The 26,675-nt window shown below is 32.6% G+C and overlaps 2 protein-coding genes across 2 annotated transcripts; both read right to left on the minus strand.

The window, feature by feature from the left end:
* Window positions 1-307: 307 nt before the first annotated feature.
* On the minus strand, window positions 308-25,869 carry LOC109454230 (NKG2-A/NKG2-B type II integral membrane protein-like). The gene is made up of 10 exons (XM_088789918.1): window positions 25,303-25,869; window positions 24,817-24,912; window positions 24,254-24,307; window positions 23,578-23,729; window positions 16,009-16,112; window positions 15,646-15,774; window positions 14,752-14,945; window positions 3,153-3,304; window positions 1,445-1,545; window positions 308-1,131 (listed from the first exon to the last, which is right to left on the minus strand). Exons 1-10 carry the CDS (start codon window positions 25,487-25,489, stop codon window positions 1,014-1,016), a joined length of 1,287 nt encoding a protein of 428 aa, XP_088646044.1. The 5' UTR covers window positions 25,490-25,869; the 3' UTR covers window positions 308-1,013.
* Window positions 3,297-7,227, minus strand: LOC109454308 (NKG2-A/NKG2-B type II integral membrane protein-like). The gene is made up of 4 exons (XM_088797963.1): window positions 7,028-7,227; window positions 5,192-5,338; window positions 4,366-4,464; window positions 3,297-3,890 (listed from the first exon to the last, which is right to left on the minus strand). The coding sequence occupies exons 2-4, from the start codon at window positions 5,259-5,261 to the stop codon at window positions 3,826-3,828; spliced, it is 234 nt and encodes a 77-aa protein (XP_088654089.1). The 5' UTR covers window positions 5,262-5,338; window positions 7,028-7,227; the 3' UTR covers window positions 3,297-3,825.
* Window positions 25,870-26,675: the final 806 nt, after the last annotated feature.

Here is a 26,675-nt window from a genome sequence, read left to right on the forward strand (position 1 = left end):
TGATTTCACTGATATGTAGGATATGAAACTGAAAACAACAAAAGAACAAGACAAACAAATAAAGAAACAAAAACTGATAGATAAAGACAATAGTTTAGTGGTTACCAGAGTTTCGGGGAGCGGGATGGTAAATGAGAAAAGGGTTCAAATACATGGTGACGGAAGGAGAACTGACTCTGGGTGGTGAACACTTAATGTGATATATAGATGATGTAATACAGAATTGTACACCTGGAACCTATGTAACTTTACTAACAATAATCACCACCATAAACTTTAATATTAAAAAAAGTTTTATTGAGGTTTAGTTTATATTCAATTCGTCCATTTACAGTGTAAAAATCAGTAATTTTTAGTATATTCACAGAGTTTGCAATCATCACCTCTATCAAACTTTAGAAAGATTTCCGGAGGATAAATGGGAGAGGGTGGTAAAAGATGATAAAGGGGGTTAAATATATAGTGATGGAGGGAGAACTGACTCTGGGGGGGTGAACACACAATACAATATACAGATCATGTATTATAGAATTGTAAACTTGAAGCCTGTGTAATTTTAATATCCAATGTTATCCCAATGAATTTAATAAAAACATTTTTAATTAATAAATTTTTAAAAAGTAAAAAAAAAAAAAAGAGAGAATGTTTTCCTCCCCCAAATGAAACAGTGTACCAATTAGCAATCATTTACTGTGACCAACACCCTCAGCCCTTGGGAACCACGAATCCACTTTCTCCTTCTACAGGTTTGCCTATTCTTGGTATTTACTATAAATTAACTCATACAACATGATCTTTTCGAAAGATTGAATGCCGTAAACATAACATTGAACAATAAAAGCCATACACTAAGAGTAATGATATCTGTACTTTTGCATACGTATATAATTTTCCAATAATTATTACAAAAACTCTTTTCATTATTAGAACAAATAATATAATAAATTTTAAGTGTATGCAATCATAATATTATTTCCATTTCTTGAAAAATTAAGTAACCCAACTGAAGTATTTTAACTCTGAAGCTTATGCTTGCAAAGATACATTTTTGAAGATCCACAATCACTTGATATGAGGCCAAATGAGAATAGCATAGCACAGTCATCATTGACTGATGATAGTTCTGCTACCCTGTAATGGAGAAAAATGAATATTCTTTTGTTGTATCATATGGGCGCAATCCATGAAACAATATCATTTTCCATGTAACTGTAATAGAACAATATTTTCAAAATGGGTAATGACATTTTTCATATAATATTAAAAAGAGTTGGTTATTAGGAAAACTGGATAGTCATTTTTTAAATATTTATATCAACATTTCATTACCATTGACCATTATTCCTCATATTTATAATTCAACTTAAACAAATGCATTAATACCACTCTTCTGAAATTTTCTTTTCTACATTTTTCTTCATATAGCATTTAGAAAACAACTTACTTTAGTTTGCAAGGTGAACCATTTATCAACATCCATTTATGATCACTGCTGTTACGGAAGACTCCAATCCATGATGCAGGTGATATGGAACTCAGAAATTGCTACCCCAAAATAAAGAAATTTTATTTGAATAATCACTATGAAAGTTTATATTATTTTTTAAAATGCAAGTAGCATATTCTTTCATAGGATCCTTAATTGCAGAACAAATTAAGAGTGTTGAATCCTAATCTAACACTAACCATATTTGTTAAAGAAAAAAACCACATTTTATCTTTAAAATTAAGTCTTAAACATTTAGGCTTAATAGTTCTGTTAATAAGGAAAATTCTGATTTATGTAATTTAGTACTTACCCATGTTGAAAAAAGTAACATAACAAGGCTTTCAATAAGTTTCCAAATGCTTATTGAATGTATTTGATACTGTGACAAAATCAATGTAGTTTTCTATGTTTCTCAAAGTTCAGGTTTTAGAAAAAAATGGAGGTATCACAATTAATGAAATAAATGACATGGTAGCCAAAATTTGGGGTTTCTGTGCCCATACCTTTCTTTAACCTGATAAGAACCACATCAACCCATTTCTGTGTTGGTGGAATCCAATGGTCCATACAAGGTGTCAGAGACTCATTTCCTGCCACTCCCTCCTAAGTACAACTATAAATCCTAGAACTAATGAAAGATACAAGAAGAACTCTGAAAGTGGAAGAAGAAAAGGGAAATGTTCCCAGGATTAGGAACAACAGAGTGACAGAGTATCTTACATCCCCTCCCAACACAGAAAGTGCCCTAGGCCTGCTGGTGCCCAACACCCAACCTAGCAATAGGGGAGGCTCAAGGAAGACATTCCTCCTCTGCTTTGGAGAGAGGATCCTGTCCAGCAACTTGCTCAGGCAAGTCTGCACTGTGATCCATCAGGCACCTGCTAAGAGAAGCAGCCAGAGGAAGTGCTTCTCCTTCCCCGACCAGGGGAGGGGGCTTGGAGGTGGGACCAGCAAAGGGGATCCTATGACTAAAGTACTGGACCCAGGAAGCCTGTTTATCCTTGAGGGCATGAGACTCGTATCCCCCCATCCAGAGACATCAGAGAGAATGGATTTTAAAATGTTGCGTTTACATAATCAGCAGTAGATATGAACAAAGTGCGGATAAATACAATAGTATGGATAAACTGCAAAATTATGATTTGGAATTGAAAAAGACAGGATGATTAAAAAAGCATACTGTATGATTCTATTTATATGAAGTTCAAAAACAAACCGACGTCCCATCATTTGAAAAGTCAGGACAGTGGTTAAATAAGAAGGGAGGAAAAGCAATAAGAGAATGAACAGGAGCAGGGCTGCTGAGGGCTGGAAACTTCTATTTGTAATCTGATTAATAATTATGTGATTCTATTTACTTGATAATCAATCTGCACTATTATGATATGCTTAGTGGCTTTGATGTATGATAAAATTAAATAGCAAAGTTTATTTTAGGGAAAAAGTATTTGTAGAAACCTGGTTTCCTATGAAAAGCATGAACTGGAAATTATCAGATGTGCATTAGTGGTATAAAATACAAATAGAATATTATAGAGTCAATGAACTACTAATGGACTTTAAAATAAAAACTAAAAATATGTACAAAACTGTATGAACTCTGGTTAAACAACATCAAATAAACAAGCTTTTGATAAATTTTTTAAAACATTTAAAATGTTACCTTTTCTTCTTCATTATCTATAAGAAGCAGATTAGAGTTCTTGGAAGCACAGCCCATCTGACTCTCAGTCCATGTTTTATGTTCATTACTTATGTAATAGCAATTCTTGGAATATGTAAACCACTCCTTTGGACAACGACCACAATGATGGGCTGAGATTATGAATTATTATCCAATAAGAATTAGAATTTTAAAAAGCAAACATTCATCTACATATATGCATAGTTATAAACATATATGTGCATATCATATCCATGCACCCTCAAAGGCTGATACATATAAAATAATACACACTAACACACTCACAGAGAAGGGTCACCTCGCCTTCCCTAATTTATGTGCTCATATAGAGCAAACATATAAGCAAATATATCCATCTTTAATGTCCTGAGTGTCAATGAATGAATCCACTTTTTTAGAATGGCAATGGTATTTCTCTCATCTTATTAAAGCAATAGGAAATTTGAGCCAACTGGCAACAATAGGTATGGTGATTTTAAATGAAGATTTTTTTTCTTATTTTTGCATAAGAAGGAACACGCAAAGTCATTATTTATGAACAATGATAACCTCATTTTATAATTGTGTTTGTCCCTATAAAATCTATTATATTTTTTACATTTTTTTGAGATAGACAAAAATATAAATTGTATTAATATCAGAACTCTGAAAATCATAATGTACCTTTCTTGATCCCTGTTATTGGGGGTGAATTACTCTGCTCTGGTATTACAATACCTGGAAAAAAAGTTAATTCCTATAAAAAATTAAGTTTTACCTACATAAATCATAATTTTAGGTTCTTAATTTGAAGTTCAGTGTATTGCTTAAGTTTAGAAAAATCTGAAATAAATTGATTTTACCAAGAAAATAAAACAAAGAACATTTGGGAGAAGGATATTTCAAAAGCTTATAGAATCAAACGTCACCACTTCTTCAGGTATTGATTTTACTGATCTCAAGAATAGGTTGTATTTCTTAATAAGTTCTTTCCGTCTCTTAAAGAATGTCTTTGGGTTATGATATCTGAATATATACATCTAGAATCATTTTGTAATTTATACTTTTGACAAATTCAGAACAACATTCCACATTGAGTCTAAATGCAGACTTTGAAATAAGTGTTCTGTTCCACAATATTATGAAATGTTTAGAGGCACTGATGATCATTAAAGTGAAAAGTTCCCTTACAATCTTTCAAAAATGTACTTACTGGGAATAAAATGTATCATTCTAACTACACTGTACAACAAGACAAGACAAAAGACTCCCAGGATCCCAGCAATGAGCTTCTCTGGAGGTGATTCTGAATCTGCAGGAAGAGAAATAAAAACAGTGAAAAAGAGAGATGGAGACAACAGTTCAGACAGTTTACACACATGGAATTATATACACAGAGGATGCCAAGAAATGTATACACACGTTAAGAAAGGAAAAAACTGTATTAAAATTACACTGATGGTAACCATTTTGTGCACCTCTTGTAATTGCAGAAGTCAAACATAAATTGTATTCATTTATTATTATTGGTATATATTGAGTATTACAATTTTAATACAATGTTCTCCTTTCTTAAAATGTGCACACATTTTTTTGGCTATATATATATGAATTTATATATATTTCAAATATATATTTGAACCCCCAAACCCATATCTACCCTTGTAAACTTTCTTTAAGAATATGTCATTGCATTTTCAAGACATAAAATGCTCCATGAATTGTTGGTCAAAGACTGCACCTTCCCACTATGACTGTATAACTTAGTCCTCAGATTTCGTGTTAGAATATTGTATTCCATCTTCAACCTCTGATCCTCAGTAATTAAAAATGTGTGAGCTTATTCCCTACTGTTTCCCCACATCTCTACACCCAGCTGCACATCCTAGAACAGTTACACTCGGGGTCTATTTAATGCTTTACCTTTGCAGTTGTCATTCTTGTCATCCCCTTGATCATCCTCAGAAGCTTTTGAAGGTTTAATTCGTCATATGATATTTACTGTCCAGTCAGTAAAATGGAGCTTTTCATGCCCTTACCTTTTGGCTGCTGTCTCCTCGAGTCCTTAGCCAGATTCCGTTCTGAGTAGTTTTCTAGTTGGATATCCATCTCTGCAGCTGAATAATGTCAGATATGGCGCCTGTGATTACTTTAGTTAATAAACGGTGTGAATAATGGCAAGATTCCTAGAATAGTCAATGTGGGTAGAGTGTGAGATAAATAACAGTGCTCATTTTACAGTGTACCAATGTGAGGTCGTATTCTAGTTGTCTTAGAGCTTTAAATAAATGTTTAATGACAGACGAATTGTTCTTAAAATGATATTCTATGTTTCACACTATATTATTGGTTAAAGCAATGAAAAGTAACAAATTAGGGATAAAAAAATTCATGACTCTTATATCTTTATTAATCTAAAGTCAGATTCCACTTCAACATTTTAACACTGTAAGAATGTCTGTGTGCAAATTAAATTGTTGTATAGAAAAGAAAATGTTGCACCAATATTTATGACAATTTTTAAATCCACTATGGGTTAAAGATTGAGTGTTCTAAAGTTGGGGTATAGTAGTGCTAGCACATATAGTAATTTCCTGCACTTAATTACTTTTATTTAGTCACTTATGTTTATGTACTAAAAGGGGAGATGGGGTATAATCAATGATAAAGTATTTTGAATAACTGGAATTCTGAAACATCATTAAAATGTTAAAGAAATATTTTATATGTTGAAAAATGTTACACATCAAAGTTATCCAAAACTTAATAAATAATAAGAACAATACAACAAAAAAAGATTTAAAAAATGCTTATTTTACACAAGTTATTTGCAATTTATTTAATGGCTAAGATTTGAAATCATAACATGATAAATAAATGTGTAGATCATTGATGGAGCAACAGTTTGGGTGCAAACTTCCGAAAGGTCTTATGGCTGTCAAAGTCAGTGACTGTAGCTTTAGTTGTGTAAGCAAGTGTAATAAACCAAAAAACATAATACAATAATTCAGTCAATGGGCTCTGCCTTCAGTGAGATCTAGAATAAATTCTGGCTTGGAAACTTACAAGGTATTACCTTTAAAACTTACCTAGCATCTAGCAACCTAGTTTACTACTCTAAAGTGGGAATACAAATATGTCAGATATAATGCATGTAAAACACAATACTCAAATGCATTTATAAACTCTCCGTATTTTGTTCCATGTTTTATTTTTACTTTAATACATTTGTCATGTTACTATTTCTGATTCATGTCAGTTAGACAATGTAACATAATTAATTAGATGTTATGACCACTGTGGAATCTGTTTTTCAAAGTTTTGTTCAATTTTTAAAAAGTCTTTCGATTGTTTAAAATTAAGTTTAAATAAGGGTTTCTGCATGATACCTCATCCTGTTTTTTATCACAAGTCAAACTGCTTTTATTTAATCAACGACCATCTATGAGTAATTAAGTTTGACATTCATGACATGATGAATTCATTTTAAGAATCTATTTTTAAAGGCTGAATAAATATAAAATAATGTTCAGGTATAACTGTATCTATTAATTACAAAATCCAAAGTAAACTGTTCCATGTCAGGATGCTTATAAGGTTTTACTTTAAGTTATATTGATTTATAAAACCAATTATGCATGTGTGTACAGTCATTAGTAATTTTCTACACGCGTACACTTATTTGAAGATGTCCTCCAACATATTTCATATTTATTCTCGTTTTTAGCCTGAATTGTACAAATCGGGATACCAATGTTTTCTTGGATTTCATTGCATATTAATTATTCCTCAATTGGATCACATTTAGCATTTGTAATCAATCTCCCACTTCATGAGATGAGCTGACAGAGAGGCAGGAGAGTAGAGACACATACCTTGTATAGGCCAGAAACTTGTGAATTCTTTAGTGGAAGAACAGGTTACTCCTGTAACAAACAATATCTGTGGTCTTCACAGGCTGCATGTGAAGTCTGAGAGTGAAGCAAAAGTGGACAGAGTAGATATTTCATCACTATGTCACTTAAAGTTTGAACAGGAAATTCTTACACTTTGGCTATTTTGAAGACTGTTTATCTTATCACACACCTTCACAATATAGGAGACTGAGCTTGTGGTGTATCATTTAGTTTGTCCATTGGCAAGTGCCTCTGAGGAGTTGTTTGCATATTCTAATAGATTTCTGGGGACAACAGACTTGATGACTCATGTTGTTGATTCCATCTTAATCACAAGCACTGAAAACTTTGGCGTTATTAAAAGTATCATAGATGTTTAAGTTCTACTCTTAGACAAGGTTGCTAAATACTGTCATTACCTAATTTTTTTATCTATATTTATCATGTCATTTCATTATAATGAAAAAAATCTAAAATCATAACCCGATTAAATAGGTATTTAATAATATTTGTCCCTGTTGTTGTAAACAATTACTGCATTTTCAACTTTAACTGTTCCCATTATCAATTCCCAAACTTATCTTAATTTCTCTGCCACACTTTTTTAAATTACTGCATTTAATTATATTATTTATGTGTAAGTTATTTAGATTCCCCCAGATAAAAATTAGTGTCCGTTTGGAGAACAATACATGAAAGAATATTTAACTATATCACAATGTAAGAGATAGAAACATTAAATTACTACGCATTATATTATTCATTGATTCATCTTCCAAACATAATTAGTTGTCAGTATATTAATAGATATATTTGTTGTAAATGAAAAAAAACTCAAGTCTAACTATGTAGGAGGAAAATAAAGGTAATTTTTCTAAAATTCACTTAACCAAAAATGAGGATGACGGAAAAAGTAGACTTTGAAAACATAAGGTAAATTACACATTCATATGAAAAGAAATACAACATTAGATCTCAATTATCTAATGTGTATCAGCTGGAATTCTTTTCATTCTTCCCATCTTGTATCAAGAAATGGGGCAATTTTTGTACATCATTCCTAAATAAATTAAAACTGGAAGTAACATGTGATCCAGCAATCTCATTTGTAAGTATATATATATACAAAGAAAATGACACAAATATCTCAAAGAAATATCTCTATTCCCATGTTTATTGCAGCATTATTTACAACAACTAAGGTATGGAAGCAACCTAAGTGTCTTCAATGGATAACTGGATAATCTTACATATATATACATGTGTATGTATATATATATATATATATATATATATATATATATATATATATACACACACACACACACACACACACACACACACACATATATATACATATATATACATATATATGTATATGTATATATATGTATTATATATACTTTTATATACGTATATACAGATATATTATATTTCAATGAGTGTACATATAATAATCCAATGAGTGTATATATGAATATATATATTTTTAATATTTTTAATACCAACTTTAAAAATTATTTTAAAATAATTTTTATTGTTTAGTTACAGTTGACATACAATATTATATTAGTTTCATGCGTACAACATTGTGATTAGACATTTATATATTTTACCAATTGTTCACCCAGGTAAATCTAGTACCCATATGACACCATATATAGTTATTACAATATTATTGATTATATTCTATATGCTATACTTTACATCCCCATGATTATTTTGCAAGTACTAATTTGTACTTCTTAATTCCTTCAGTTTTTTTGCCCATCCTCCCTACACCTGTCCCACTTGTCAACCATCAAAATGTTCTCTCTATCTATGAGTGTGCTTCTGTTTTGTTTGTTTATTCATTTTGTTCTTTAGATTTCACATGTAAGTGAAATCATATGGCATTTGTCCTTCTCTGCCTGACCTACTCCAGCAACACAATACTCTCCAGGACCATCCATGTTGTACAAGATGGCAAGATTTCATTAATGCTTATGGCTGATATTCCGTTGTATATAAGTACTACTTCTTTTTTATCTATTCATCCATTGATGGGCACCCAGGTTGCCTCCATATCTTTACTATTGTAAATAATGCTGCAATGAACATATGGATGCATATGTCTTCTCAAAGTATTGTTTTGGGTTTCCTCATATAAATACCCAGAAGTGGGATTACAGGGTCCTTCTTTGTATCTTATTATAGCTTTTGTTTTAAAGTTCATTTTCTCTGGTGTAAGTATTGGTACCACGGCCTTCTGTTTGTTTGTTTGTTTCCATTTTCATGAAATATCTTTTTCCACCTCTTTACTTTCAGTCTCTATGTGTCTTTTTACTTAAGTGAGTCTCTTCTAGGCAGCATATGCAAGGGTTTTCTTTCCTTATCCACTCAGCCACCCTATGTCTTCTGATTGGCGCATAAAACATTTACATTGAAATTAATTGTTGATGGAGATGTAATTTTGCCATTTTTTAATTCATAGTTTTTATCTTTTTGTTGTTGTTCTTCTTACAGAAGTCACTTTAATATTTCTTTTAATACTGACTTGGTGGTGATGATTGCCCTTAGCTAAGGAACAATGGCTCTTGCCAGCACTTCTGTCTGGAAGAAAGATCTCCTTCCGGTACTTGTCCTGAAGCCAGACAATTCAGTTCCTCCCCATATGTCCCTGGTGCGTTTTGAGCTGCTGCCCCAGCTCTAGAACTCAAAATGAGTAAGTCCATCAGTAAGTCTGTTGTGTGGGCCCTTTAAGAGGACTAGCTGGGACTGTGCAGTCCTCCATCTCACTGAGTCACAATCTCCACTGGTTTGACAGCCAGAAGTTGTGGGGACTTGTCCTGACACTGGAACTCTAGACTAGGGAGCCTGGTGCGTGGCTGGGTCCCTTCACTGCTCAGGAGGGATATCCATAGTTGAGTTTTCTCTCACAATTTTTAACTGCCACATGTAGGTATGAGACAAACCATTCCATGTCACTGCCCTCCTACCAGTTTCTACATGGCTTTTTGTGTATATCCTTAGTTATAGGACGTCTGTTCAGCTAGACTTCAAGTGATTCTCAATGATGTTTGTTCTGTAATTTTAATGTGGTCGTGAAAGGACGCAAGCACAGTATTTAGCTACTTCACCATCTTGACTGAAAATTATATTCTTTGGATTATTATTTATCATTTTGACAAGGATGAGCCCAAAACACATTATTCAAAATGAAATAAGCTAGACAGAGAAAGATAAATATAGTACTGCATGGTATCCTTTATATGTGGAATTAAAAAGAAATCAAATTCATAGAAACAGAGAGTAGAAAAGTGATTGTCTGGGACTGGGGGAAGGGAAAAGAGGAGAGGGTGGTAAATGGTATGAACATTCAGTTATAAGATGAGTAAGTTCTGAGGATCTAATGTATTACATGGTTACTGTAGTCAATTACACTGTGTTGCATAATTGAAATTTACTAAGAGTAAAACTTACATGTTTTCACACACACAAAAAAAGAAATCACACATTTAAAATATCCCAATTGATATGCACCCTCCTGAATAAAAGAAGTTATAGAAGAACAATACGTAATATGTTTTTATCCCATTCTTTAAGGGTAACTTTATGAAGCCCTGTGAACAGCATAATTACTTATACATACCGTTTATATTCTAAGAAGTATAATTGCAGTGAGAAAATTATGGGATGAAAGTATGCGGTCTTAAAACATGAACTTCATTAACACAAAAGAAATGAAAAGCCATCAAAAACAACTTTGCCTAAGTGAATGATATGCTTGTTCATCAGAAAGAAGGGTTAGCAAAAGTTTTCCTATCTTCAGAGAAAAGGGCTGAATTACTTCAAATTACAAGCTTGATTTTCATGTCATGAGTTTTTAATTTTCTTAACTGATAAAATGTAGAAATGGTCATGGCATGAAGGAGATAATTTCCATTACAGCACTGGAGAGACAAACAATAATCTGACTGATGTTTTTACTCTTGAACTAGTTGGCTTGCTTAGCTGGGTAAATTAGTCTAAAATGAGTAATCTGGGATGTATTCATTAAAAAGAAAATTATCTAGTGTCAGACATCATGTTTACTGATCATGTATTTTACTATTCTTTTTCTAGTTATTTATTCTCTCCTGTGCCTTTTTGTTCTGAGTCTAAACTATCAGAATCAATAACTATTACTGGATAGTGGAAATATGGCCTTCTAAATTCTGAAACTTATATAGGTAAAGCATTTCCATTTGGTTTGGTCTCTCCACTTCTGATGGACTTAGTACAAAAGCCAATTTTAAATATATTTTATTGTTGACAACTGCTGAATGTTATAAAGAAACTAGACAAAACTATTAGACATCTTAAGCAGGTTATAAAACAAATATAGTGTATACTATATGAATTGTAGGTTTATGTCTTTTAAAAATGAGATATTTTAAAGATAAGATTAGTCTCTAAATTAAATTAAAATTTTGACAATGTCTAACCTGAGAAGATTCAAGTTAAGGAAGTCAGTCTGGTTAAGGCAATTCATTTTTCATTCTTTTGTATTTACCATTGAACAACTGGAAATCTCTATACAGATGAGAGCCTATGATTTTACATAATCAGACCCATATCTTGTGGATTTTTCCACCCTTTGATAGAAGAAATTCTAGTTAACTGGGCTCTATTACCATTCATCTTTTGCAATACTCTTTTATATTTGTCTGTCATTTAAATTGCATGTACTCTGTCTCATTGAACCCCAAAAGAATAAAACACTTTAATTTGCAGAAAGAAGAAAACACACAACACCGATAAAGAAGTTTAAGTGTCATTCAAAATGTGACATGTGCATACTGAGTACGAGCTAATTATTCCCAAATAATTATCAATACTTCTCCTAAAACTAGTTTATTTGGTTTCTTTTGTGTGTTTGTTTCTTTTTGTTTGTTTGTTTGTTTTTTTGATTGTGATACTTTAAAGTGTGAAGAGTGTTTAAAGGTATGAAATCTCATGGTGACATGACAACTAAGTCAACTGTTGCTTCTGATTTTATGCCAGGATGTTTTCTTCCCCTCTCTTCTGAGATCCTTCACATCACTCTGCCAACCTTTAATCTATACATGGTAGGAATCGAGTTTTCACAAACACCAAAACGAACATGATTTCCAGTTGCAATTATACCCAGATGAAAAGTCAGATATTGATCTGCCTTTTTTGTTCATTTTCTGTATTTTACATTTTATTGAATAGTGTCACACTCCCATGTCCTCCCCCAAATAAATATCCAACCAAGCCTATGAATGTACCTTTTTGGAAATAGAGTCTTTGCAAATGTAATCAAATTAATATGTGGTCATACTGATGTAGGGTGGGCCCTTAATCAACACAACTGATATTCTATAAGAAGAGGGATATTTAGAAGCAAAGACAGACCCACACGGACAGCAATGAGATGACAGAGGCAGAGCTTGAAGTAATGTATCTGTAAGCCAAAGTCTGGGGGCTACATCAAAAGCTCAGAGAAAGGCATGGAACATAGTCTCCCCAAGAGTCTTCAAAGTGAGGACAGCCCTGTTGGCACCTTCATTTCAGACTTCCAGCCTCCAAAATGTGATAGAATATTTGTTGTTTAAACCAGAAAAAAGAAATTGAGATATATAATATGCTAGAAGGTAAAAAAAAAAAATCAATGTTGCATGAAAGCATTTTAAAAAGAGTAAGTGGAATTGGGAGTGCCAATTGTAAGAGGGAACTGAAATTCCATTGGGATTCCTTGGGAATATAGTATTTGGAAAAAGACATGACTTTGGTAAGAAAATTATGACAGCAGATAAATGGAGAAGATAATTTGAAATTGAACAAACAACTAATGAAATTTCCTATTGAAGAACCACTTCTGAATATTTGAGGACCAGCGAGGAGGATGACAAAGCTGGAGCAGAGTGAGTGAAGGGAGCAGCGTTAGCTCATGCATTCTCAAAAGGGGTAATATCGTTGACAAGTGGACAAAAACTGATTTTTGACAGTAGTGAAAAAAATCTCACTTCATGTATAAAGTACAGCTATACATAAAGTACATAAAGAAAAGTGTAATTATTTGTGGTTTTGACTTTTTATGGTGATGAACTGACAAAGCTTATCTGTGAAATCTCCTTAGTGGCTGAAGGTTGAGGGAGAAAATGGGAGGAAAAAAGGTTTTAGAAACATTGTATGTATTAGAGAATAAGATGCAAGAAGCAACAGGACTCAGATCATCCAGGCTTTGTAAGACTCAAACTTCTTCATATTGAAGCATGGAGAGCCACTCCTACATTTTAAAAGATGAGGATTTGTATGAGTTCTTTATATCTGTATTTTAGATATTAGCGCAAAACAATGGCAGGTATTGTTTGCAAATATTTTCTGCCATTTCTTTGGCTGCCTCTTTGTTCTGTTGTTGGCTTCTTTTGCTGTGCAGAAGATTTTTAGTTGGATATTTAGCTGGATATCATTTATTTTTGCTTTTACTTTCCTTACCTTTGAGGTCAAATTCATAAAATCCTTTCTAAACCGAAGGTCCATAAATTTAATACCTATTCTTTCTTCTACGCAATTTATTGTTTCAGATTTTATGTTTAGGACTTTGATCCATTTTGTGTTAGTTTTGGTGTGTGGTGACAGATAGCAGTCCAGTTTCATTGTCTTGCAAGTGGATTTCCAATTTTTCCAGCACCATTTATTGCAAAGGTTTTTTGTGTGTGTTTTTCCCACCATTGCATGTTTTGGCTCCTTTGTTGAAAATTATCTGCCCATATATATGTGGGTTTATTTCTGGGTTTTCAATTCTCTCCCATTGGTGTGTATGTGTGTTTTTCTTCCATATCCATGCTGTTTTGATTATTTTCACTTTGTAGTATAAATTGAAGCCAAGTAGTGTGATATCTCCAGCCCTGGTTTTTGGTTTTTTGTGTTCTGGTTTTTTTAGATTGCTCTGGCTATTGACGCTCTTTTGTGATTTCATACTAATCTGATGATTATTTGTTCTATTTCTTTAAATATATGCATTGGGTTATTGATGGGAATTGCATCAAATCTGTATAGGACATTGGGTAATATGGCAGTTTTAACAATGTTAATTCTTCCAATCCATGAACACAGAATATCTATCCATTTCTTTGTGCCTTCTTCAATTTTTTTTAATAAAGTCTTACAGTTTGCACTGCATATGTCCTTCAAATTCTTTGTTAAGTTTATTCCAAGATATTATATTATTTTTTGTTGTAATTGCAAGAAATGGTTTCATGCATTTCTTTTCTGAAATTTCATTAGTATGTCAGAATGCATGGATTTTTGAACACTGATTTTGTATACTGCAACTTTATTGTATTTGTTTATTGTTTTCAATACTTCTTCAGTGGTATCTTTAGGGTTTTCTATAAAGAATTGTGTCATATAGCAACTTATTTCTTGCACAATAATCTTGAGGGCCAATTAACAATGTATTAATATCAGCTCCAAATTTCTCCTTCATTGCCCTCTCTGAAATAATGGAACTAGATCCTATAACTTTTTCTCCCTTGTTAGCTCGTGTGATGTTATTTTGCCAGAGAAAGGACTCTTGTTCCTGGTTCCATGGTGCTTTCTCTCCATTGGCTCTGTGGTGAGGTTGCCAGTTGCACGCATGCAGGAAGTCTATGGGGTATTCACATCGATCAGTGTTTGTGGTCAGTCCCAGTCACAGTTCCCTCTTTTCCAACTTCTGCCTGCGGACTCCAGGGCAAGGAGGTCTTCCTGCTTGCCAGTCATAGCTTGAGATTCGTCCTCACCAATAACAGCCAGTGGACTGTGGAACTGCTCGATCCAGGGCAACCCAGTGAATGTGTCAGCCATCAGAATGTCTGCAGCCACACTGTGTTCAGTGAAGTCTGAAATCCATCCTGAGGGAGAAGACCTGGCTTACAAGACATTCCACCTTTGGGTACTTTTCTTTAAGCCTAGTCTATTCCTTACAATTTTATTTTATCTCGTTGGTGGACTATCTCCTCTACAAAAACTTAATAATACTTTCAATCAAATTCCCTCTCTTTTTTGTGTTTTAACTCCACTATGACTTATACACTCTGCCAGCCTGTGTTGTTGAATCCTCATTTTCAACATTCGTTAGTTAGGACAAATCAACTAATATAGAACTATAAATGGAATTATTCACCATATTGAGGACTTAGTAATAACAGCTCTTAATGTTATAACACACGGTTTATTTTAATAAATAGCAAAAGCTTAAGAAACATATAACGTGTACTTGGGTATATATTTTTTAAATGTAATAAAAATACAGATTTAGATATAATTCTACAACACCAAGGGTGAAGTGCCACATACACTATGGATTTTAAGTGAATATGATGCATCGATGTAGATTCATTCTCAGTAGCAAATGACCATTTTGGTGAGTGATGTTGATCATGGTGGAAGCTCTGCATGTGTAGGGATAGGGGGAGTATAGGAAATCTCAGTACCTACCTTAATTTTGTTGTGACTGTAAAACTGTACTCAAACTTGTATCATAAGAAATAATTATAAGAAAATTATTGTGTCTTTTTTTAAAAAAATAAGAATATGTTTTTTGCAGATTAGCATTATACCAACTTCAGATACTACAAAGTGTCTGGTGCTTGCAAACATATAGTTTTTTTTCTAAACAGGATTCTGAATAAAGCTGGTTTGAGTTAAACAACACAAATGTACAATTCTTGCTCATCTCTGAAGATATTGAGAACCTGAAATACAGAGGAGAAGATATCACTAACCTGCTAATATACACGACCTAATACTCTGATGAATAAATAATTGAATTAGACTAATACTGATGTATCTATATCTGAATAGTTCTTTTATAATTTTGTATGGAAATACTTAAATAATAGTCTTCATATAATGGTTCACATATTGCTTTTTCTTGCTATGATTAATTACTTCAAGGCATAAAGTATAAGAGTTCTCATGAAACTTACAGTTTGGAAGAGAGAGGTGAGCCATTTTTCGACACCAACAAACTTATATTGGTTCTGTTGGAGAGTTCAATCCACGAATGAGAACGGAATATGTTCAAAAAATTCTATGAGAAACAAATTATATGAGACACCAAAAAAATGCTTTATGCTACTTTGAATTTCTAATGGAATATAAAGTTAATTTCTTGTGTTTTATTCAGTCTTTCCATTTACATTATATACTTACACACTGAACATGTTAGGAAAATTTATTATTATTACTGAAGAGGGAATTTGACACAAATAATTTCAAGGCTGCGACAAGTTACCAAAGACTAACAATAACTTGTGACTGATTATTGGAAAAGCTCCTAGAAATTCAGGTAAGAATGGACTAAATTTGTAGCCTTCCTGCCTAGGACTGCTCCCATGTCACCCCGACTGCTCCCATGTCACCTCAGCTCAGTGAGTAAGAAGAACTCTTGTTTTTGCAATTTGGAGAAGGCTGCCAAAATCAAAGGTGTTGTTTCCACAGGTGCACACTTGATTAGCACTGGGGGAGGGGTGATAAATTGCCCGCTATTTTTTCAGCTTAAAGTGCTGAATTCACAAGGTTAAAAAGAGCAAAACCCACCCTTTTGCTAGTCTGAGCTTTTAGTCTCCTTTGTGTCCAGCGCAGTAGTAGCCAAAAATACAATAGAGAGAAAATAAAAGGAGGAGTTCACTAGAAGAGAAGACATTAGCTCTCTACACATTTTTGGCTGATGAAACAAAAGTGTACTTGTGTAGAGGAGATAAAGCTGATTCTAGTAAAAATAAAAGGCAATGTGGACTTGAAAACTAATTGCAAATTTATGAGGACTCCCCCTTACACACATACACACACAAGTACAAATAACAGACTATGGAAATCCTATTGACTGGAGGTATTTGAATACTTTAAAAATATATAATCATTGGTTGTCAACCGAGGTATGCATACACAAGGGGAATCCCTAGGAAGCCAGGCTAAAAACAAAAATAAACAAGTAGAATTTTAAAAACTGAGAAGAGATAGAAGCAAGTAAACTCTAAACAGAATATTCTGCATTAAAGTTTCACAACTCACAAAAAATAATAAATGAAACAGAATCCAAGTTTACTACACAATATTATCAAAAATATGTAATTGTAAATGATTAGAAAGCATACAAAAACGATTTTTATATACAAGGAAAAGAGTGAAAAGAATCTTTTATTGAGATCAGTTGTTAGGATTATTTAAAAAATATTTTAGAATAATCACTTTAAATACCTGGTCAAATAATTATATTTGAATATGAGGCAGTGATAAACCATGTGCCAAATAGAGAAAGAAAAAGCACATAAATGAATGAAATAGAAATTGTGAATTGGAAAGCACTACCTGCAATGAAAATTTACTAAATGTACATAAAATTGGAGACACAGGGAGAATTAATGAAATTGAAGATGGTGTTTAAAAATTATTTATCCCAAAAAACAGAAAGAAAAAAGAGAAAAAGAAGCAGATATTCAGAGACTTTTGGAGCAGTATCAAGAAAACTAACATAGGTGTAAATGTACGCTGAGTATAAGAAGAGAGACAGGGACAGACAAACAATTTTGAGACATAATGAATAAACAATTTTTTATATTTAATTTTAAAAATATGGTAGGCATATGCAATGCAGCAAATACAAATAGATTCAGTAGGTAGAAATCTACTTCTCAAAATATTATAATCAAATGACTGAAAACCATTGAAGATGCAAGGAAATAATCATGAGGAAAATGCGGGAGCATGATGTACCTTAGGTCAGTGGAAAATTAGGAAATGGGTGAGATATTTCTCTCCTCCAGCAACCCATGGACCACAATATCTCACCCAGAATCCACATTTGTTCTGCACCTTATTCCAGACGAGGGAGATGAGTAGCCAATAGAGGTATATAGAAAATCTCTGTCTTGTCTCAATTTTGCTGTAAACCTAAACTACTCTAAGAAAATCAAGTCTGTGTTTATTTGTTTTTAATTCTTAATGGTAAATTTTATCTTAAGTGTTTATACCACAATACAAAATGTAAAATAGAGAGCAAAAAAAATTGTACAAAGAGGTAATCTTGAAATAAGAAAAAGTTGCCCATTACTTATAGGAAATAACACTATGATTAATAGATGAGTTCTTATCAGAAAAAAAAATAGAAGAGTGACATATTCAAAGAGCAAAAGGTACGGGGGTGGGTGGGGAGGAACACAACGAAAACTGTGAAACAAGAATTCTTAATTTAGCAAAACAGATCTTCAAAAAAGAAGTTGCAATAAGCACCTTACAAAATACACAAAAACAAAACAGAGAATTCTTGTTTGCAGACATTCCCTCCAAAAATGTCCTTCAGGCTAAAAGTGAATGATACTGGACGGTAACTCAGAGCCACAGGAAGGAAGAGCAGTAGAAATGGTAAATATGTGGGTAAACTTAAGCATCTGTGTTTCTGTTCTTGTAATTACTTTTAAAAATGACATTATTTAAGGCAATAGTTATGACATTGTATAGTTGGGTCTATTTGGATGTAACTCTGTGCTGGAACCTTGTTTAGGGGTGGAAGGAAAAAACCTTATTTGTTAGCATTTGATTATTTTTGTGGTGCAAAAATCCCTAGAATGATTCACTTAGAGTAATCCTTGTGTACACCATGAATGCCAGGTCACAAACGATGTGCATTATTGTTTGTTCACAAACCAGTCCTGCCTGACTCAGTACAACATTGTTAGAAGAAATAGTAAGACCCCAACAGATGGGAGAGGAAATAAAACTGTATTGGTGCTAAGTTTCTATATTTCACTGGCGTTTAGTCAGAATTAACTTGAAGTAGGCAGTGATGAGCTAAAAACATTTGTCTAATATCTACAGCAACTACTAAGAAAATAAAAAATATACCCAAACCATCAACAGAAGAATAAAATGGAACACTATAATGATATGTGTATAAACAAAAGATGTCAGGAAATATTGAAGAAAAACCTAAAGACATGGACATAGAACGAAGAGAAAAACAGCAGACCTTAATCCAACTAAATTAAATGTGAATAAAATAAACATTTTATTCAAAAGACAGAAATTGTCATACTGGGGAAAATGTAAGATCCATCTATATGCAGTCTATCATGAATGTACTTTACAGTCAAAGCCACAAAAAATGAAAGTAAAAGGGTGAAAAATGATATACCCTATAATCTGTAAACATAAGCGCGCTGAACTGGCCATTCTAATACCAGACAAAATAGCTGTTAAAACATGAAATATTATTAGAAATAAAAAGATGCAATTCAAAATGTTAATGGTGTCATTACAAGAAGAACATAAAACAATTATAAACACGTGACCACTTAACAACAGAACTCTTAAACACATGAGTACAAACTGAAAAAATTAAAAGGAGCTATAAATACTTCAATGATTATAGTTGGACATTTAAAAGCTCCAATGTCATTCTAACCACAAAGAGATATCACTTCATACCTGTTAGAATGACTATTATCAACAACATTAGCAATAACAAGTATTGGAGAGGCCGTGGAGAAAAAGGAACCCTCATACACTTGTTGGGAATGCAGACTGGTGCAGTTGCAATGGGAGGCAATGTGGAGGTTCCTCAAAAAATTAAGAATAGAATTACCATATGACCCAACAATCCCTCTCCTGGGTATATACCCAAAAAACCTTAGAACATTTATCCATAAAGATATATGTGCTCTGAATTTCATTGCAGCTTTATTTATGCTAGCCAAGAGATGGAAACAACCAAAGTTTCCTTCGATAGATGATTGGATAAAGAAGTTGTGGTACATATACGCAATGGAATACTATTCTGCCATAAGAAAAGATAAAACAGTATTATTTGCAACGGCATGGATGAAACTTGAGATTATTATACTGAGCAAAATAAGTCAGACAGAAAAAGTCGAGAACAATATTTCTTCACTGATATGTGTGATATTAAACTGAAAGGAGCAATAGAACAAGACAAACATATAAAGAAACAAAAACTCATAGACGCACATAACAGCTCAGTGGTTACCAGAGGGTAAAAGGGGAGTGCGGATGGCAGAAGAGGTAAAAGGGGTCAAATATGTGGTGATGGAAGGAGAGCTGGTCTGGGTGGTGAACACACAATGTGATATATAGATGATGCATTTACAGAATTGTACACCTGAAACCTATGTAACTTTATTAACCATTGTCACCTCAATAAATTTTATTTTGAAACAAGGACTTAATTGAGTGCCAATGGAAAAAAATAGCTCCAATATCACTCCAATATATTTAATGAAAATGTTACAAAAGATATAAGGCTGACAAATAAATACATGAAATGATTCTCAAGACCATTAGTTTTAAATAATTAAATTAAAACTGCTACAGATCAGACTTCTTATTCTGGTAACATGAAGGTGGATATTCTTTATTTCTCCCACTAATTATCTGTGATGAGAATGATGAGAGAGCTGGGAACTTAGGACCTAGTGAAACAGATGGCAGTTAGCTCCCTGGAATTACTTTTTACCTCACTTATCCCAGACTGGACGCTGCAAGGCCAGCAAACCACAAACACCCAATGGCAGACAAAAGTCCCAAGAAAAGCCTTTTCTCTCCAGTCAAAGGTAACCATGAAAGCAGCAGGCTAGAAAGACAGGAAACCTTTAGATGCTAACTGCCTTATTCTAACCAAAAAGCATAGAAAAGTGCAGCGAAAGTAAAACTAAGGAATGAAGGAGAAATCAAGACATTCTCAGATAAAGAAAAACTAAGAAAACATGTCACCCTCAGGCCCTCTCTAATATAATAGTGAAAGGGAAGTATCCAGCAGGAATTAAATGATGAAAGAGGGCTCTTGGATCATCAGAAAGGAAAATAAAACAAGAATAAAAATCTTACTATATATATAGACTATCCATCTCCTCTTTTGTTTTCTAAATTGTTTGATAGTTGTGGCAAAATTATACATTGAAGCAAATTATAACATTCTGCCACGTGAATCTATATGTATATGGATAAAATATTCAAGACAATTATATTATAAATGGACACAGTAAAGGGACAAAAAAGGAGATAAGATTTCTCCATGTTACTCAAACTGCTGTAGACTGTGCAGACTGTGATTTACATACAGTAGTGCCCCCTTAACTATGGTTTCAGTTACCTGCTCTTTCAGATACCCACGGCCAGCCAGTTTCCAAAAGTATTAAAAGGAAAATTCCAAAATTTAAAAATTCAAGTTTAAGTTGTGTGTAGTTCTAAGTATCATGATGAAACTACCCCTGCCCCACTCCCATCTGCCCAGGATATGAATCATTCCTTTGTCCAGCGTACCTACACTGTATATGCTCCCATTCCTTAATGTTAGTCACATGTAGCTCTTGTTTATCAGATCAACTGTTGCAGGATCTTAGTGCTTGTGTTCAAGTCACCCTTATTTTACTTAGTAATGGTCCCAAAGCATGAGACCAGTGGTACTAGCGATCAAATATGCCAAAGAGAGGCTGTAAAGTAATTCCTATACTTAAAAACATGAAAGTTCTTGATTTGATAAAGACAAAAAAATTTGCTGCAAAAACCGCTAAACTCTGCCATAAAAAATACCACTCCATCCATGAAATTATTGAGGAAAAAGAAATCTGTGCTAGTTTTGCTGTCGTACCTCAAAGTGGGTGGGTGTAGTAAAATGAGATATTTTAATAGAGAAATGAGAGAGCCCACATTTACGTAACTTTTATTGTAATATATTTTTATAATTGTTCCATTTTATTATTACTTACTGCTCTTAATCTCTCACTCTGCGTAATTTATAAATTAAACATTATCATATGTACTTATGTACAAGAAAAACCATTGTATATATAAGGTTCAGAACTATCAGTGTATCAGTACATCCACTGGGGTCTTGGAACATACTCCCCACAGATAGGAGGAGAACTACTCTGTGTATGTTTATGTATATACACGTAATATTATATATATTATCATGTATACAAAGATATATATAATACCTACTATCTACATAAAGTATATCAGCTCATGTATATATATAAAATTATACATGCATATACAGATATTTATGAAAAAATAATCTTTGCTATAAATTAGGATCCATCAAATAGATAATAATAATAAAGGAAAACAATGAAGCCTACAGAGTAATGTAGGAATTTATCTTCACAAACCTTGACTGATTTCACAAGTATGTCCAAAATGATCACTAACACCCAAAATGATATAGTAGACTCTGCTAACGTTAATACTCTCTCGTCAATAAAAGACTCCAATATGAGAATAAAAATGTAAGTTACATGGTCACAAAACCTACTTGCATCTCGTAAATTCAAAAAAGAGCTTATATCCAAAATACAACAAGAACTGCGAGGAAGGAAACTATCAGACAACATATAGGAGAAATGGGCAATACACATGGCAGGTTCTTGTCATTCTCACAGAAGAGAATGTCCTGATTAGTAGCCCAGAAGCATGTTTTCAAACTAATAGTAATCAGGAAAATGCCTATTAGTGTCATCATGATACTTTCCTATAAAGGTGAAAAATTATAACATTAAATTCCTGATAGTACTATATTTAAATCAAAGAACTATTGGTAAAATGTGTATTTACTCAATAAACCAAAAACGATGGAATCATTAAATAAATTTGACATACACATATATTTATGGCCCCACAGTTTTATTCTGAGAAATAGAAGACATTATATTATAATTACACCTATGTGCAATTATAATATAATTTTATCTATAAACTATTATAAATATTGTATTTATATTACATAAAAACAATATATTCTACATAACGTGTATGTATAATACGTGAATTCTAAATATATTGTAATATTTGGAAAAAAGATGTACACGAGGATTTTCATAAAATATTATCTATAATACCCACATTAAAACAACTGTATTCTGAATGGTGTAGATTAAATATGTCACGTACATGTAATACAAGAACAAAAATTAACTACAGGTAAATGCAACACTGTGGATGAATTGCAAAACTGTCATATGGGAATGAAAGGAGACACATAAAATGCATCCTGAATGCTCCCTGTTACATGAAGCTCAAATTTAAGCAAAGATAATTTGGAGTATTAAAAATTCAAATAGTGATTAAGTATGGGGAGGGAAAGTTGAGAGAATACACAGGAGTGAGCTATTGTGGACTGGAAACTTCCTTTTCATGATCTGATTGGTAATGACATGGGTCTTTCCAATTTACAAACAATCTGCACAACCGTGATGTTTAGTTGATAGAATTAAAATCGTACAGCAAAATTAAATAGCAAGTCTTATTTTAGACGAAAGGTATGTATACAAGCATGGTTGTCTACAGAAAGTAAGAACTGGAAATTATTAAATGTGCATTATGACATGAAGTATGAAAAAAGATTAAAGGCTTAAACAATAGAATATTAACAGACTTTAAAAAAAACTACAAATATATATAAAAATATTAATGAATACTACAAATCTAATGCAGACCAAAATAATACGTTAATAAAATGTTGGAAACATTTAAAATCTTACCATTTCTTCTTTATTATCTATATATAACAGATTAGAGTTCTTGGAAGCACAGGCCATCTGACTCTCAGTCCTTGCTTTTCTTTCAGTGCTAATGTAATAGCAGTTATTGGAATATGTAAACCACTCCTTTGGACAACCACCACGATGATATGCTGAAGAAATTATTATGAAAAAAATAATTGAATTAAAAAATAAAAGTAAATATACATATTTGCATAACTACAAACTTATATGTGCATAACATTTCTATGCACCCTCACTGGCTGGTACATGTAAAATAAAATACAATCACAAACACTCGCACAGAAGGGTCAGCCTCTCACCTCCTAATTTGTGTATCCAAACCACGAAAACACACAAACATAAATACCCATTCTAACACATATCATGAAAGTCAATGACAAAACTAATTTTAGAAAACAAAATTATTTGTCTCATAGCATAGCAGGATAAATATAAGCCAATCGGCAACAATGGATATGGTGATTTAAAATGAACATTTCTTCATATCATTCCACAAGAAGACGCATTCTCCTAAAATTAGTATTTATGGACATTTATTGCCCAATGGTATAATTTATATATTCCAAAAAAACGTAATATTTTTTTGCATATCCTGAGTTACATACAAACTATAAACTGTATTAACATCAGAACTTTGAAAATTATTATTTACCTTCCTGGGTTCCTGTTGTGACAGGGTAATTATTATGCTCTAATTTTTCAGTAGCTAGAAAAAAAGATGAATTCTTATCAAAAAATTAATATTGATCTGCATAAATCATAATACTTTTTGTTTCTTACTTTGATATTTGGTATAATGTTTAGGATTAAAATAATCTGAAATAAAATTGATTTTACAAGAAAAATTAATGAATGAATGAAGAGTTAAGGAAATATATTTCAAAAGCCTAAAGGATCAAATTCCACTACAGTATTTGATTTAATCAATCTCAAGAATTAGTTTGTATTTCTCAGTAAGGTCTTTTAGCCTTCTAAAGCATGTCTTTGAGTTATAAAATCAGAATTTATATGTATATATGTACATGTATTTGTAAAATGCTCTCTGCAATCATTCTGATATTTAATCTTCAAAATTCATCAGCCCATTCACATTTACTCTAACTGCATATGCTAAAATTAGAGGCATAGTCCATAATATTATGAAATATTTAGAGGCACTGGCAATCAATCATTAAAGAGAAAAGTTCCCTTATAATTTTTCAAATGTTTACTTACAGGTTTTAATAGTTATTGCTACCACAGTGGACAATAAGACAACACTGATGATTCCCAGAATCTTAGCAAAGAGCTTCTCTGGAGGTGATGGAAAATCTACAGGGAGAGAAAGGGAAATACTGAGGAATGAGATGGAAACAGTTGTTTTGCTAGTTTGCACACAGGGAACCTTCCTTCACAGGGAATCATATACATAAACTTGGATCCCAGACCCATATCTGCCATTGCAATCTTCCTCTCAGAATGTACCATTGCATTGTCAGGAAATACAATATTCCATGAGCTGTTGGTCAAAGACTACACATTACAATGATGCCTGAGTAAATTTGGTCCTCAGATTTCACATTAGACTGTATTCCAACTGCAAGCTCTGATCCCCACAAATAAAAAGTGTTTCTCCACATATTCCCTACTGTTTCCCCACAACTCTGCACCTCAACTGCACGTCCCAGAGCAGTTATACTGTGCATCTAGTAAATATTTTACCTTTGCAGTGGTAGTTCTTGTCATTCCCTTGAAGATCGTGGGGAGAATTTTGAAGATTTAATTCTGCATAGGTTATTTCCTGCTCTGTTACTGAAATGGAACTCTTAGTGTCTTTAGGTTTTACTTGCTGTCTACTGGAGTCCTTAGCCCGATTCAGTTCTGCATAGGTTACTCTTTCGTTATTCATCTCTGCAGTGAGTGGTGTCCGAGACTGTGCTCTAAGGTAAAGGTACTGAAGAATGAATGGTATTAATATATGCAATGACGAGATCCCTTACAGTAAAAGTGGGTGGGGTAGAGGGTGAGCTAGGCTGATTTTTCCACTAGAAGAATCTAAAGGTCTTGTTTTAAATGCATTAGAGCTTTAAATAACTGTCTCATGGTTAAATACATTTTTAAGATATTCTGAATTTGACAATATATTTTTGGTCAGTGCAATGAAAAGTGATAAATTAGTGAGGAATAAAGAAGTTCATAAATAATAATAGTCTCGATTTAAGTCAGATTACAGAGAAATGTTTTTAACACCATTAGAAAGTGTATTGAAAATTAAAATTCTGTATTAAAAATGACTCACAACATTATTTATGATAATTTTGAAATACAGTAAGGTTAAAGACTGAGTGCTCAAAGACAGCAAATTAGTAGTGTTGGCATATATAGCATATATAGTAATTCCCTGCACTAAATTAATTTCACTTAGTGACTTACAGTTATTTAGCAAAGGGAATGAGTTGTTATCAAATGATCTTTTATTTTGAATGATTGTGAAGTTATGAGAAATTATTACAAATTCAAAGAAATATTTCACGTGTTGAAAAATGTTACAGACACAGTAAATTTATTCAAAACCTAAAAAATATTGACAACAAAATGTTTTAAATACTTATGTAACAGAATAAATCGATATTGATTTAATTGTAAAGATATAATACTATAAAATGATAAATACATATGTAGATAATTTATAGAAGAACTATGTTGTTTTAAACTTCCAAAAAGTTCCTATTACTTTCAAAGTCAATGAGGGTAGCTTTAGTTTTGTAAGCAAAGTAATTAATCAAATCAAGTAATTTAATAATTCAGTCAATGGCTCTGTGGTCAGTGAGTTCTAGAATTAAATCTGACTCGAAATTTATAATATATGTCCTTTAAATATTTACTTAGCGTCTAGCAACCTACATTACTAATGGAAAGTGGGAATAGAAACATGTAGATACAATGCATGTAAAACACTTGATATTCAATCTGGCTTTTATAAACTCTCATCAATATGTTAGTTATGCTAATTATTATTTTAACATATTTAACATGTTATTGTTTCTTATTTATGTCAGACTCTGAAACATAATTCATTAGACAAGCATTTCTTT

Source organism: Rhinolophus sinicus, chromosome 1 (genome assembly GCF_057876585.1).
Source record: "Rhinolophus sinicus isolate RSI-liver-muscle chromosome 1, RSI-T2T, whole genome shotgun sequence".
In the NCBI taxonomy this organism is placed as follows: Eukaryota; Metazoa; Chordata; class Mammalia; order Chiroptera; family Rhinolophidae; genus Rhinolophus; species Rhinolophus sinicus.

What these genes read in the sequence shown, in the direction of transcription:
- LOC109454308 (XM_088797963.1), bottom strand. Translation starts at nt 5,261, where the DNA reads ATGGATATCCAACTAGAAAACTACTCAGAACGGAATCTGGCTAAGGAC. An exon ending in GAGGAGACAGCAGCCAAAAG is followed by an intron (nt 4,465 to 5,191) that starts GTAAGGGCATGA and finishes CTCTTCCTGCAG; the next exon opens with ATTCAGAATCACCTCCAGAG. An exon ending in AATGATACATTTTATTCCCA is followed by an intron (nt 3,891 to 4,365) that starts GTAAGTACATTT and finishes CTTTTTTTCCAG; the next exon opens with GTATTGTAATACCAGAGCAG.
- LOC109454230 (XM_088789918.1), bottom strand. Translation starts at nt 25,489, where the DNA reads ATGAATAACGAAAGAGTAACCTATGCAGAACTGAATCGGGCTAAGGAC. An exon ending in TCACCTCTCTCTTCCAAACT is followed by an intron (nt 15,775 to 16,008) that starts GTAAGTTTCATG and finishes TCTGTATTTCAG; the next exon opens with GTTCTCAATATCTTCAGAGA. An exon ending in CCTGGAGTCCGCAGGCAGAA is followed by an intron (nt 3,305 to 14,751) that starts GTTGGAAAAGAG and finishes TCATAATCTCAG; the next exon opens with CCCATCATTGTGGTCGTTGT.